The 15,604-nt window shown below is 46.0% G+C and overlaps 1 protein-coding gene across 1 annotated transcript in view; it reads right to left on the bottom strand.

Annotated features, from left to right (window-relative positions):
• TCERG1L (transcription elongation regulator 1 like) overlaps positions 1-15,604 on the bottom strand; it is a 205,553-nt gene that overhangs the window by 13,358 nt on the left and 176,591 nt on the right. The window contains exon 9 of the mRNA XM_060093664.1: positions 5,901-6,036. Coding sequence (XP_059949647.1) covers positions 5,901-6,036 — 136 coding nt within the window. The remainder of the gene's footprint in view (positions 1-5,900; positions 6,037-15,604) is intronic.

Genomic DNA, 15,604 nt, shown 5'->3' with positions numbered 1-15,604 from the left:
TGAGCGCCCAGGCCCCGCCCCCCTGACGCTGGGTCACGTGTGAGGATGCGCCCAGCAGCCTCCGGTTCTCTGCTCCGTCCTTCACGCCGCCTGCAGGCTCCGCTGATGGCAGGTGGCGTGTTGCTTGTAATTAGCACTCACGCCATTACCCTCTCTATCCAATTTCCTGGAACGCACAGCTGTGTCTTCTATTTCTGGTTCTGGAGCTCCTGACAATTAAAGGCGGCCTGAGGTGGACACAGCACAGGATGAAGTGAGCAGACTGTGCTCCTGGCTCATCCTGGGCGGGAGGCGGTGTCATCTCCGGGATCATCTAGAAGCAGCCGCAAGAAGGGAGCTTGGGTGACGGCAGCGCGTTGGGGAGGTGATGCCAGGCATGCAGGACACTGACATGTGGAGGGACAAGAACCAAGGACGGTGCCTAAATGGGCAGGTGACCCCTGGGGGCCGCAGGGCGCCGTGTCCCCAGGGAACCGTGGAGACTCATGTAGAACACGCTGGAATCTGCCTGCAATTCATCCCACTGAAGGCGGGGAAGTGGGGATTTACCTCCGCTCCCACCCTCCCTGGTGGAGCGCTGCCCCTGGAGATACTCAATCCCTAAATTTAGAGGGGGGAGTGGTCGGCATGTGGAAGGTTCCCCTGAGCCCAGGTGAGCCAGGTGACCCACAGGTGATCCAGAAGTGAGAAAGGGGCTGTGTACTTCGCCCAAACTCTGGGACATGTCGATTCCCACCCTCAACTCCTAGTGTGCTCATGGTATTTTGCCAATTTTAGCACTTTTTTGGGTATTATGATTTGATAAATAAAATTTTGCACTGTTATTCCACCGTATCTCAGCTAATTTTACTTACTTTTCTTTCACATTAGGGATAGTTATAACCCCTTTCTAGGCATTAGAGTGGGTGGTCCACAACTCCCCCAAGGTCATCTTCATGATTAGACTGCCATCTACTCACTAATAGAGAGGTGACCACAGTAATATCTGCAGAGCTGAATCGCCAAAGGCCATGAGAGTTAATTCAGGAAAGAAAAACCACAGCATAGAAACCAAGAGAAAACCCAAATCAAAGGTAAAGAAGAATGAGATTCAAAAAATAATAAATAGTAAATATTTATACTTCTTACTATTCAGTGCTGGTGGAGCATGCTGGTCAAACACCGCTGGGAGAATACATTGTAAGAAAATGACTTTTTCCAAAACAATTTGGTAATACAGGTCAAATGTTGACTGTGTGTAGGAAACAATCCTACACACAAAAAAACCAACATTAATGCACCGATATGATCATCAGAGTATTATTTAAACTAGCAAAACTGGGCAATAAACCAAATAAATGAAAAAAGGGATTTTTGAACTGACAATGAATTGACTACTATACCCTCATCAAAAATGTTTCCAAAGGTTTATAGTAATATTTTAAAAATGGGTAAAGGGAGAAAACAGTATACAAATGTATAAGTTAGGTTGAACCTTATGAAATTGACTATATAAAAAACTTTGGTTCAGCCATGTTCAATCTTGGTTATACTATATAATACAAATGTTTATTTTTGCTATTTCTTTAAAATCTGTTTTTAGAAAGAAAGACTGGAAGGAAATGTACCCATTGATGACAATAATTGGGGTAGGGATTCAGGTGATTTTTTTCTTATTTCTATTCTTTGTATTTTGCCATTTTCCTATAATGAGCATGTGTTCTTTTGAGAGCACGATTTTATTTTATTAGTTGTATGTGCCTGGTGAGGCTTTGAGGAGCTGCCATCAGAACATGAAGCAGATAAGCTTCCCAAGGAGCAAAGATTCACCTCGTGGAAGAGACCCTGCAGGTATCCACAGCTCAAGAGCTACAGCTCAGGCACCTCACCTCCAGGGCCGTCTCGCCTGTGATGCGTACCTGCACCTGTGGGTGACCGAAACCTTTCCTCATATGTCTCGGCCCAAGTGCCGCTACAGCTCTAGGCAACACCATTTACGCATCTGAGTGAAGGAGCACCGGACATCCCCCACCAGGGAGGGGGTCTTCCTGCCACATGGGAGAAGATACAGCTTCCCTGATGGTGGGAAGACACCTGGTAAAGAACCCCTCCTTCATTTTTGGACCAACTTTGCACCAAAAACCTCATGGTGGATGCCTGTCTTAGCGCAGAGAGAGACCACCGTGGCTGGGCTGGTGAGAGCCTGTGGCCTGTGAGTTCCATATTTCAACACAGACTTGGACCCAAGTCCAGGGGTCTCAGCTGCAGAGCTGGCCACTGTGTCAGTCAGTCTCCCCAAGGCTGCCCGCTGCTGGGAAGCTGGCTGGGGGTCACCTGCAGAGGGACCCTGGAGTGCCTGAATCAAGGTCCAGGGTTATGGAAGAGTCTTTCTTTCTCGGCGCCTGGGAAAGCCACTTCCAAGGGATACTTTGCAGAAGGAAGACCTTCAATGAAATGTCTCTACTGCATTTATCTAAATAGACAGGGTTAAATTAATCCTCTGCCACTCAATGAATCCTGCCTCTTTATCGACCAAAGTTTAAAGAAAGCCCCACTGTGGTTTATACTAGTGAAACAATATAAAAACAAAACCTTCCACCTACATATTTCAAAACCACAAAACCGAAGGCCCCTTCCCCAAGCCATAATCCCCATGGAACGCCCCAAGCCACGCCCTTTTAAAACGACTAGAAATCCTCACACCTAGGGCCATCATTCTATAGGCACATGAGTTTCTGAGCTGAAGCCCTGAACAAATGCAATAAAAAAATCTTATTAATCACCCAACCTATGAAAAAAGTGACCTTTCTCGGCCTCCTTTTTAAGCAACGGGAAATCTGATAGGCTTAGCTATCAACTCCTCTTGAGCATGTGTAACTCATAAAATCTGCTGGGACACTTTATAAAGTCCAAAAGTCATAAATGCTGGCTTTGCTTTACGACATCAGCAGTGCATTCAGGTTGGCCTTTTCTATTCATGAGCAGCATACGGGCTTCTTCTGAAACCCTTGTAAGATAGGGGTCTAGGATCACCCCAGTCTCTCTCCAGAGAAAACCCAGAGCACTGGAGTTGGTGCCTCCCATTCCCAGGGTGTTTTTGCTGAGGCTCATGCATGAGTACCTATGGAATGGGTGGGTGAATGGAATCACCCACCTCAATGAGACAAGAACACACTGAAAATCTCCTTAATAAAACTGCTCAGCTGAGGCCATTGGGATACATTCAGAGACTCACATCCTTGGGAAGGAGAGGGAGGCGTCTCCGGCAGCCCTAATCTCCCATGTGGGTTAGTCTGATGTTGTGCTGGTAAGATGGGCCTGGTTGGTTTCCAAAACAAAGAGGTGGAAAACTTAGTCACTGATGAGATGGATGCTGCATATATTTCTCAAATGCTCACAATGCCGTCACGTCTCACGGAGGACGGGCCATGTCTCCCAGTTAATTCCACTGGGACAGACTGGCTGGGTCCATTCAGATACTCGGAATTATGAATATTTCTGCACTGTCCTTGCAATCCGAAGAGGTGTGGCAGCAAAACTCGGGAGTGTCCCTCCCAGTGGGTTTGCAGAAGAGAATCGTATTCTCAGTGGCTCTGAGGGCAGAGGAATCTGCTTTATCACATTCACGTGAGTGATCCCATAAGCCCTGTTGTGCAGAGGTTCTGGGGCCACACGAGTGGGGGAGAAGGAAACCGAAACAGCAGCTGCTCCAGGAGATAAACCCCCTTATCCAGGCTCATAGGCCCACTCCGGGATCAGTGCTGGGCCGGCCCGGGGCACATGCAGCAAGACCAGAGCTCAGACACGAAGGGAGTCCTGGGAAATCATTGAGCGCCTCCTGGGAGCCAGGCCCTGGGAACCCAACGGCGCATTGGAGAGTCCTGCGTCTCCAGGAGCTGCGAGCCCGCACGGTGACTTGGTGATGTGGAAGGGACGCAGAGCAGCTGTGTGGCATCATGTGTCAGCTGGGGAGCCAGGGAGGCGAGGGAGGGAGGGCCTCCCAGGGAAGGGACCCTGTGCCAAGAGTGGAAGGTGGGTGAGGGGGGCTGTGAGACAGCTGAGGGCGGCCACCAGGGATGGTGACCAGTGGTGACACTGGGTGCGAGACTCCAGAACCAGGAGGACACTGACAGCCACGGAATAAGCAACCCCGTCGAGTGGCAGTGACGACATCTAAATGGAGTCAAAGCCCCGTTGGCAGAATCCTCCCGGGGTGGCTGGAGAAGGGAACGAGGGCACTGGACCCATTTCTCCGCTGTAGGAACAGAGGGGCTGGACGGCCAGAGCTCGGAGCCCCGGCCTGTGTTCCTGGCCTCCTCTCCTTAGCCAGGTAGTGACACTGGCTTTGTCTGCACGTCTTTGCTGTTGAAGTGGGAAGGCTGAGAATGGGGTGAGGGCCGAGCAATGGGCGAAGGGAGAGGTCGGCCGGAGCCCTTTCCCAACTGCCACACGGAGTCTTCGGTGGGTCGGGCAGGGAGCCTACACCACACACACAAACACAAGCATGTACACTCACAGGAGCACACACACACATATACACAGAGACACACCTCTCACAAGAGAGTCAGTTGTTTCAAGGCTATTTCATCCTGCAGGATTTGTTTAATCAAATCATCTCTATGTCTTGATAAAAAAAAAAAAAGGAAAGTTGCAGGGGGACGGAGTCTTTTTTAAAAAATAAAAATTTAGCCAAGTAAATATAGTTTTTAAAATTATGTCTTTTTACAAAAACACGTCCTACATCTACACCAGGGACCACTCCAGTGTGCGTGTCTGTTCACGGCCTTCCCATTTTGCACTTCTGGGTTACTCGGCATATATGTGAATAGAGGCTTAATCCATTGCATTGCAGTTTTAAGCTCACAAGCCTACTTTTCCTTCCAGGTCCTCGCGCCAAGGGCTGTATTTTGTTTTTGAGTGAGTCTCTAGATAGTTAGAGCGATGCATGCATTAAAATTCATGGTGCAGAGGAAAAGAGGTCTCCCACAGAAGGTGCATGAGATAATCTCCTTCTTACTCCTAATTCTTAAGCGCTGGCACCGTTTAAGTTTCCCTGTAGCCCCAGGGCCTCAACGTGCCCAGGTGCCAGCGCTGCTCAGACCCGCTGCTCTGGGGGAGAGGAGGTCTCCCCAGGCCGCCCCCCCCACCCCAGTTCCCAGCTGCACCTGCTCTGGGAGAGGCCGCGCAGGAAGCAGCCTTGGGTGGGTACTGACTGCAGAGGGAATTTGCTTTTGAATTCCCAAGGCCATTTACAGTGTTCATTATAATTATCATTACACACCAGTTCCTAGTACTGCCTTCTGTGTTCGGTCTCATTTTATGAAGAAATCCAACTGGGCTAAACTATTGTATCGGGCTCATTTTATACCCAAAAGCCAAAACAGGAACTAAAAGTCATTGGAAGGAGATTCAATTATAAACTCTTTTTTCCTCCTCAATTCAAAATGAGATTCAGAAGTCAACTACAATTAAGACATCCCAGGTATACGAAAACCGTTGGGTTGATACAGAGGTGTATGAGTCCCTCCCCCAAGTGAAGAGGAGGGCTCGTCCCTCTGGGGGTGTGGACCCCGGAAGCCAGCAGGGCTCCAGCAGGAAGCCCATCAACACAGACCAATCATTTCTCCACATGGCCTGGAAGGGACCGTCCCTTCCAGGTGACCCACACCTGTTGACCTCTCAGCCACTTCCTTGGACAGGTGGCGACAGCTACCCCGCGATGCATCACACCCTTCAAAGCCTCCTTTCCCTTTTAGGACAAGAGGAAGGATCCATTTTCCTTTGATTTGGCCTCACATCACGTGGTCCCTGAATGTCAGGCAGCGTGATTGCGGGCTCGGTGAGGAAGGGGAGGGGGCTTGGGCTGGGGGACAGTAGCTCAGCCACTCCCACTGAGGGGCGCTATCATGTGACATCCTTACCCCTCTCTCCAGGAGCATGTCTCGGAAGTGGGTCACCCGCTCCTCCAGGGGCAGAAGGATCTGGGGCGGCGGCGTCTTGGCACCCGTGTCTTTTCTCTCCGCCTCCTTGGGCCCGGGACTCACATGGCCTTCCGTCCTTCAGGGCATAAGACACAGAGAGTCAAACGTGACCTTGGAGACCCAACTGCTTCTCACTGCAAGCTCTCAAAACCCTCTGGGTAACCCTGTAAGGGGCAAAGATTCTTTGGACATATTGCAAAGCCTGGAACAGTCAGCCCAGCAAAGCAGAGATTCTGCTCTTGGGATGCAAACAGCTCTGCTGCCTTTGGGGCGGAAAGTTGAGACTGAAGCCCTCACAGGATGGACACTTTCAGGAGGGAAGGCAGAGCTGGGAGCCCGAGGGCCGAGGGCACCCGCTGGGCCACCAGGAAGGAGGCTGTGAGTCCCTCACTGTTTCACTGCCAGAGACCAGTCGTCACCCGAGGGAACGGAGCGAGCCTGTCACTTGAACCAAGCGGTGGAGCTTCAACCTGGTTCCGCTTTTGTTTTTAGATACTGTTTCATTTCGGATAAATGCATGGAAGACATTTATGGGGAGACTATTCTATCCACACTCAGGGGACAGAAAACATTGTCCCGACGTCTAACCTGCAAGGGAGATTTCAGTGACAGCAGGGAGACGGGATGCCACCTGGGCGATCTGCACAGGGATGGGGACAGCTGCGCAACATGAGCCCAGAGACGGTCCGTCCCCCTCCACAGGGGTGGCCACAGCCACGGCCCGGACACAAGGGGCAGGGAGGAGGAGGGCCCAGCGTGGGCCCAGGGCAGGGGCCAGGCAGGGCGGCGGGGAGGAAGGAGAGAGCCTGCTTTTACGAAGCACCAGCTCGGCAACGTGCATTCTTTTCTCTAACTGGCCATTTGACAGATCTCTTTATGGTCCTACACCTTCTTCTGAAAGCATCTGGAAACCTTCTAAAGCACCTTGACGTTTGCTGCTGGAAGAAGTCATCTGGCCAAATGCAGACGTGTTACCCCCACTCCTGTCCCTCTTGCTCCCCAACCTGGGGGCGGGGTCTGCCCAGCCCCACCCCCGGTCTCCTCCCAGGCAGTCTGTTCTCAGCCAGGATGCACAGACTGGACCTCCACCGCCTAGAGAGCAGCCCTGCTTAGACACCCAGACCCCTCTGCGGGGCCTCCTCCTGGCCTAGCCCTGCCCCCCCAGGACCAGGGCCCCGGGCAGAGACTTCAACAGGCTGGTGCAAACCTGATCCTGAGGCCACCTTTCTGATATGCCCTCAGGTCAAGTGAGGATGTCGAACCTAAAGAGCCGCCTGCTGGGAAGCACCCGGACTTAGTGTCTCCTGCCTCCAGGACAGCGTCCTAAGTGCTTGGAGGTCCAGAACAGCAGGGCACACACACTTCAAAAGCCTGGCGCTTCCCTCCGTCTTTGCAAAACCAACCTCAACCCGGGAATCGCAGGGTTGAAGGTGCTCACGCCACGCACAGCTGGGTTTTCTGATGTAGGTCAAGATCAGGGCTCAGGCCCGGGTGGTTTGTTCCTAGGGGACTGTGGCAGTGTCTGGAGACATCTGTGGTTGTCACCACTGGGAAGGTGCTCCAGCACATAGGAACAGAGGCCAGTGATGCACAGGATGATCTGGGCACATCTGCACTCCCGCATTTCGGGAGAAGGAGACGGATCGTTCAGGTCATACAGTCACTTAGCGGCTCAACCAGGACAGCACCACCTCCTGACGCCCACCAAATCTGCAGCTTTTCCACCTCTGTCCAGGGTGCTGTGAAAATATGCAGGTTACCAATTTGGGGACGTGATGAGAAGGTGGTATCCCATGTGCTACGTCTAACAAGCGTTCTCACGCATCAGGGTTATAACGTAGGTTAATCCAACCTCATACCAAACGTGCAAAGAAAAAAACCTGCTTGCTCAGCCCATTAGGGAATCTTATTTATAGACCAACTATTTCAGGAGAACTTACATTCTTCGCTTCTTATGCAATTATGTGGAATTTTGAAAAAAGAAAATTACCAGTGGATTTGCCATTGAATCACACTCCAAAGGGTATAATTAGGATTTCTTTGTAATAAATTTTCATCAGTTAAAAATAGAAGTGTGGAAACAAGCCTCACATTGTTGTAACTTGAAATAAGATTAATAGGAACATTGTGAGTGCGGCAATGATCACGGATTACAGCTTATTCCACAAAATATTGTGTTCAGAACCACTGGGCACCTTCCAGACTGCAAAGCTATCAGTTCAATTAGAATTAATCAAAAGCAAATGAAAACTTGCTAAATATATTTTCAATAGTCTTCTGGCTGAAAAATTTTGGTACAAAAAGTAAATTCTGGGAGGAGCTTCAAGATGGCGGAAGAGTAAGATGCAGAGATCACCTTCCTCCCCACAAATACATCAGAAATACATCTACACGTGGAACAACTCCTACAGAACACCTACTGAATGCTGGCAGAAGACCTCAGACCTCCCAAAAGGCAAGAAACTCCCCAAGTACCTGGGTAGGGCCAAAGAAAAAAAGAAAAAACAGAGACAAAGGGATAGGGACAGGACCTGCACCAGTGGGAGAGAGCTGTGAAGGAGGAAAGGTTTCCACACACTTAGAAGCCCCTTTGCGGGCGGAGACGGGGGGCTGGGCGGGGGGGGGAAGCTTTGGAGCGGCGGAGGAGAGCGCAGCCACAGGGGTGCGGAGGGCAAAGCGGAGAGATTCCCGCACAGAGGATCGGGGCCAACTGGCACTCACCAGCCCGAGAGGCTTGTCTGCTCACCCGCCGGGGAGGGTGGGGCTGGGAGCTGAGGCTCGGGCTTTGGTCGGAGCGCAGGGAGAGGACTGGGGTTGGCGGCGTGAACACAGCCTGAAGGGGGCTAGTGTGCCATGGCTGGCCGGGAGGGAGTCCAGGGAAAAGTCTGGACCTGCCTAAGAGGCAAGAGAACATTGTTTCAGGGTGTGCAAGGAGAGGGGATTCAGAGCGCCGCCTAAAGGAGCTCCAGAGACGGGCGTGAGTCGCGGCTGAAAGCGTGGACCCCAGAGATGGGCATGAGACGCTAAGGCCGCTGTTGCCACCAAGAAGCCTGTGTGTGAGCACAGGTCACTCTCCACACCTCCCCTACTGGGAGCCTGTGCAGCCTGCCACCGCCAGGGTCCCGGGATCCAGGGACGGCTTCCCCGGGAGAGCGCACGGCGCGCCTCAGGCTGGTGCAACGTCACTCCGGCCTCTGCCGCCGCAGGCTCGCCCTGCATCCGTACCCCTCCCTCCCCCTGGCCTGAGTGAGCCAGAGCCCCCGAATCAGCGGCTCCTTTAACCCTGTCCTTTCTGAGCGAAGAACAGACACCCTCCAGCAACCTACAAGCAGAGGCGGTGCCACATCCAAAGCTGAACCCCAGGAGCTGTGCAAACAAAGAAGAGAAAGGGAAATCTCTCCCAGCAGCCTTGGGAGCAGCGGATTAAAGCTCCACAATCAACTTGATGTACCCTGCATCTGTGGAATACATGAATAGACAACGAATCATCCCAAATTGAGGAGGTGGACTTTGGGAGCAACAATATATATATATTTTTTCCCCCTTTTCTCTTTTTGTGAGTGTGTATGTGTATGCTTCTGTAGGTGATTTTGTCTGTATATCTTTCCTTTTACCATTTGTCCTAGGGTTCTGTCTGTCCATTTTTTTTCTTTTTTTTAGTATAGTTTTTAGCGCTTGTTATCATTGTTGGATTTGTTTTTTGGTATAGTCGCTCTCTTCTTTCTTTCTTTCTTTCTTTCTTTCTTTCTTTCTTTCTTTCTTTCTTTCTTTTTGTATTACTTTTCAATTTTTTTAATAATTACATTTTCTTTTTTATTTTAATAACTTTATTTCATTTCATTTTATTTTATTTTACCTTTTCCTTTCTTTCTTTTTTCTCCCTTTTATTCTGAACTGTGTGGATGACAGGCTCTTGGTGCTCCAGCCAGGCATCAGGGCTGTGCTTCTGAGGTGGGAGAGCCAAGTTCAGGACATTGATCCACCAGAGATCTCCCAGCACCACGTAATAACAAATGGCAAAAATCTCCTAGAGATCTCCATCTCAACGCCAAGACCCAGCTCCACTCAACGACCAGCAAGCTACAGTGCCGGACACCTTATGCCAAACAATAAGCAAGACAGGAACACAACCCCACCCATTAGCAGAGAGGCTGTCTAAAATCATAATAAGGTCACAGACACCCCAAAACACACCACCAGATGTGGACCTGCCCACCAGAAAGACAAGATCCAGCCTCATCCACCAGAACAGAGGCACTAGTCTGCTCCATCAGGAAGCCTACACAACACATGGAAACAACCTTAGCCACTGGCGGCAGACACCAAAAACAATGGGAACTACGAACCTGCAGTCTGCAAAAAGGAGACCCCAAACACAATAAGTCAAGCAAAATGAAAAGACAGAGAAACACACAGCAGATGAAGGAGCAACGTAAAAACCCACCAAACATAAAAAAAGAAGAGGAAATAGGGAGTCTACCGGAAAAAGAATTCAGAATAATGATAGTAAAGATGATCCAAAATCTTGGAAGTAGAATGGAGAAAATACAAAAAACATTTAACAAGGACCTAGAAGAACTAAAGAGCAAACAAACAATGATGAACAACACAATAAATGAAATTAAAAATTCTCTAGAAGGGATCAATAGCAGAAAAACTGAGGCAGAAGAACGGATAAGTGACCTGGAAGATAAAATAGTGGAAATAACTACTGCAGAGCAGAATAAAGAAAAAAGAATGAAAAGAATTGAGGACAGTCTCAGAGACCTCTGGGACAACAATAAATGCACCAACATTCAAATTATAGGGGTCTCAGAAGAGGAAGAGAAAAAGAAAGGGACTGAGAAAATATTTGAAGAGATTATAGTTGAAAACTTCCCTAATATGGGAAAGGAAATAGTTAATCAAGTCCAGGAAGCACAGATAGTCCCATACAGGATAATTCCAAGGAGAAACATGACAAGACACGTATTAATCAAACTATCAAAAATTAAATACAAAGGAAAAGTACTAAAAGCAGCAAGGGAAAAACAGCAAATAACATACAAGGGAATCCCCATAAGGTTAACAGCTTATCTTTCAGCAGAAACTCTGCAAGCAAGAAGGGAGTGGCAGCACATATTTAAAGTGATGAAAAGGAAAAACCTACCACCAAGATTACTCTATGCAGCAAGGATCTCATTCAGATTTGATGGAGAAATTAAAACCTTTACAGACAAGCAAAAGCTAAGAGGATTCAGCACCACCAATCCAGCTTTACAACAAATGCTAAAGGAACTTCTCTAGGCAGGAGACACAAGAGAAGGAAAAGACCTACAATAACAAATCCAAAACAATTAAGAAAATGGAAATAGGAACATACATATCGATAATTACCTTAAATGTAAATGGATTAAATACTCCAACCAAAAGACATAGACTGGTGGAATGGATACAAAAACAAGACCCGTATATATGCTGTCTACAAGAGACCCACTACAAACCTAGGGACACATACAGACTGAAAGTGAGGGGATGGAAAAAGATATTCCATGCAAATGGAAATCAAAAGAAAGCTGGAGTAGCAATTCTCATATCAGACAAAATAGACTTTAAAACAAAGAAGGACACTACATAATGATCAAGGGATCAATCCAAGAAGAAGATGTAACAACTGTAAATATTTATGCACCCAACATAGGAGCACCTCAATACACAAGGCAAATACTAACAGCCATAAAGGGGAAATAGACCGTAACACAATCATAGTGGGGGACTTTAACACCCAACTTTCACCAATGGACAGATCATCCAAAATGAAAATAAATAAGGAAACACAGCTTTAAATGATGCATTAAACAAGATGGACTTAATTGATATTTAGAGGACATTCCATCCAAAAACAACAGAATACACATTTTTCTCAAGTGCTCATGGAACATTCTCCAGGATAGATCATATCTTGGGTCACAAATCAAGCCTTGGTAAATTTAAGAAAATTGAAATCGTATCAAGTATCTTTTCTGACCACAACACTATGAGACTACATAACAATTACAGGAAAAAATCTGTAAAAACTACAAACACATGGAGGCTAAACAATACACTACTTAATAACCAAGAGATCACTGAAGAAATCAAAGAGGAAATCAAAAGATACCTAGAAACAAACGGCAATGAAAACATGAGTACCCAAAACATATGGGATGCAGCAAAAGCAGTTCTAAGAGGGAAGCTTATAGCAATAAAATCCTACATTAAGAAACAAGAAACATCTCAAATAAACAACCTAACCTTACACCTAAAGCAATTAGAGAAAGAAGAACAAAAAAAAACCCCCCAAAGTTAGAAGAAGGAAAGAAATCATAAAGATCAGATCAGAAATAAATGAATAAGAAATGAAGGAAACAATAGCAAAGATCAATAAAACTAAAAGCTGGTTCTTTGAGAAGATAAACAAAATTGATAAACCATTAGCCAGACTCATCAAGAAAAAAAGGGAGAAGACACAGATGAATAGACTTAGAAATGAAAAAGGAGAAGTAACAACTGACACTGCAGAAATACAAAGGATCACTAGAGATTACTACAAGCAACTCTATGCCAATAAAATGGACAACCTGGAAGAAATGGACAAATTCTTAGAAATGCACAACCTTCCGAGACTGAACCAGGAAGAAACAGAAAATACAAACAGACCAATCACAAGCACTGAAATTGAAACTGTGATTAAAAATCTTCCAACAAACAAAAGCCCAAGACCAGATGGCTTCACAGGCGAATTCTATCAAGCATTTAGAGAAGAGCTAACACCTATCCTTCTCAAACTCTTCCAAAATATAGCAGAGGGAGGAACACTCCCAAACTCATTCTACGAGGCCACCATCACCTTGATACCAAAACCAGGCAAGGATGTCACAAAGAAAGAAAAGTACAGGCCAATATCACTGATGAACATAAATGCAAAAATCCTCAACAAAATACTAGCAAGCAGAATCCAACAGCGCATTAAAAGGATCATACACCATGATCAAGTGGGGTTTATTCCAGGAATACAAGGATTCTTCAGTATATGCAAATCAATCAATGTGATACACCATATTAACAAATTGAAGTAGAAAAACCATATGATCATCTCAATAGTTGCAGAGAAATCTTTCAACAAAATTCACACCCATTTATGATAAAAACCCTCCAGAAAGTAGGAATAGAGGGAACTTACCTCAACATAATAAGGCCATGTATGACAAACTCACAGCCAACATCATCCTCAATGGTGAAAAACTTAAACCATTTCTATTAAGGTTAGGAACAAGACAAGTTTGCCCACTCTCACCACTATTATTCAACATAGTTTTGGAAGTTTTAGCCACAGCAATCAGAGAAGATAAAGAAATAAAAGGAATCCAAATTGGAAAAGAAGAAGTAAAGCTGTCACTGTTTGCAGATGACATGATACTATACACAGAGAATCCTAAAGAAGCTACCAGAAAACTACTAGAGCTAATCAATGAATTTGGTAAAGTAGCAGGATACAAAATTAATGCACAGAAATACCTAGCATTCCTATACACTAATGGTGAAAAATCTGAAAGTGAAATTAAGAAAACACTCCCATTTACCACTGCAACAAAAAGAATAAAATACCTAGGAATAAACCTACCTATGGAGACAAAAGACCTGTATGCAGAAAATTATAAGACACTGATGAAAGAAATTAAAGATGATACAAATAGATGGAGAGATGTACCATGTTCTTGGATTGGAAGAATCAACATTGTGAAAATGACTATACTACCCAAAGCAATCTACAGATTAATTGTAATCCCTATCAAACTACCACTGGCATTTTCATGGAACTAGAACAAACAATTTCACAATTTGTATGGAAACACAAAAGACCCCAAATAGCCAAAGCAATCTTGAGAAAGAAAAACAGAGCCAGATGAATCAGGCTCCCTCACTTCAGACTATACTACAAAGCTACAGTAATCAAGACAGTATGGTACTGGCACAAAAACAGAAATATAGATCAATGGAACAGGATAGAAAGCCCAGAGATAAACCCACGCACATATGGTCACCTTATCTTTGATAAAGGAGGCAAGAATATACAATGGAGAAAAAACAACCTCTTCAATAAGTGGTGCTGGGAAAACTGGACAGGTACATGTAAAAAAATGAAATTAGAACACTCCCTAACACCATACACAAAAATAATCTCAAAATGGATTAAAGACCTAAATGTAAGGTCAGACACTATAAAACTCTTAGAGGAAAACATAGGCAGAACAGTCTGTGACATAAATCCAGCAAGATCCTTTCTGACCCACCTCCTAGAGAAATGGAAATAAAAACAAAAATAAACAAATGGGACCTAATGAAACTTAAAAGCTTTCGCACAGCAAAGGAAGCCATAAACAGGAAGAAAAGACAACCCTCAGAATGGGAGAAAATATTTTCAAATGAAGCAACTGACAAAGGATTAATCTCCAAAATTTACAAGCAGGTCATGCAGCTCAATATCAAAAAAACAAAGAACCCAATCCAAAAATGGGCAGAAGAGCTAAATAGACATTTTTCCAAAGAAGATATACAGATTGCCAACAAACACATGAAAGAATGCTCAACATCACTAATCACTAGAGAAATGCAAATCAAAACTACAATGAGCGATCACCTCACACCGGTCAGAATGGCCATCATCTAAAAATCTACAAACAATAAATGCTGGAGAGGGTGTGGAGAAAAGGGAATCCTCTTGCACTGTTGGTGGGAATGTAAATTGATACAGCTACTATGGAGAACAGTATGGAGGTTCCTTAAAAAACTAAAAATAGAACTACCATATGACCCAACAATCCCACTACTGGGCATATACCCTGAAAAAACCATAATTCAAAAAGAGTCATGTACCACAATGTTCACTGCAGCTCTATTTACAATAGCCATGGAAACAACCTAAGTGTCCATCTACCAATGAATGGATAATGAAGATGTGGCACATATATATACAATGGAATATTACTCAGCCACAAAAAGAAATGAAATTGAGTTTTTTGTAGTGAGGTGGATGGACCTAGAGTCTGTCATACAGAGTGAAGTAAGTCAGAAAGAGAAAAACAAATACCGTATGCTAACACATATATATGGAATCTAAAAAAAAAAAAAAGGTCATGAAGAACCTAGGGGCAAGACGGGAATAAAGACTCAGACCTGCTAGAGAATGGACTTGAGGACACGGGGAGGGGGAAGGGTAAGCTAGGACGAAGTGAGAGAGAGGCATGGACATATACACACTACCAAATGTAAAATAGGTAGCTAGTGGGAAGCAGCCGCATAGCACAGGGAGATCAGCTTGGTGCTTTGTGACCACCTAGAGGGGTGGGATAGGGAGGGAGGGAGGGAGACACAATAGGGAGGAGCTATGGGGATATATGTATATGTGTATCTGATTCACTTTGTATACAGCAGAAACTAACACACCATTGTAAAGCAATTATACTCCAATAAAGATGTTAAAAAAAGAGTAAATTCCACTACTTAAAATAAAAGCCAGCTCAAGCCAACATTGTATGGCGGGTGAGCGGCAGCATCCCCTGGGGCACGGTCGGGTGCCCAAGCCCTGCTGGCTGTGGGGGGCTGGGGACAGCTGCAGTGCTGGG

The sequence above is a fragment of the Mesoplodon densirostris genome, chromosome 1 (genome assembly GCF_025265405.1).
Source record: "Mesoplodon densirostris isolate mMesDen1 chromosome 1, mMesDen1 primary haplotype, whole genome shotgun sequence".
NCBI lineage: Eukaryota > Metazoa > Chordata > Mammalia > Artiodactyla > Ziphiidae > Mesoplodon > Mesoplodon densirostris.
The sequence above is the reverse complement of the archived record's forward strand: the minus strand, read 5'-3'. Positions and strand labels throughout refer to the sequence as shown.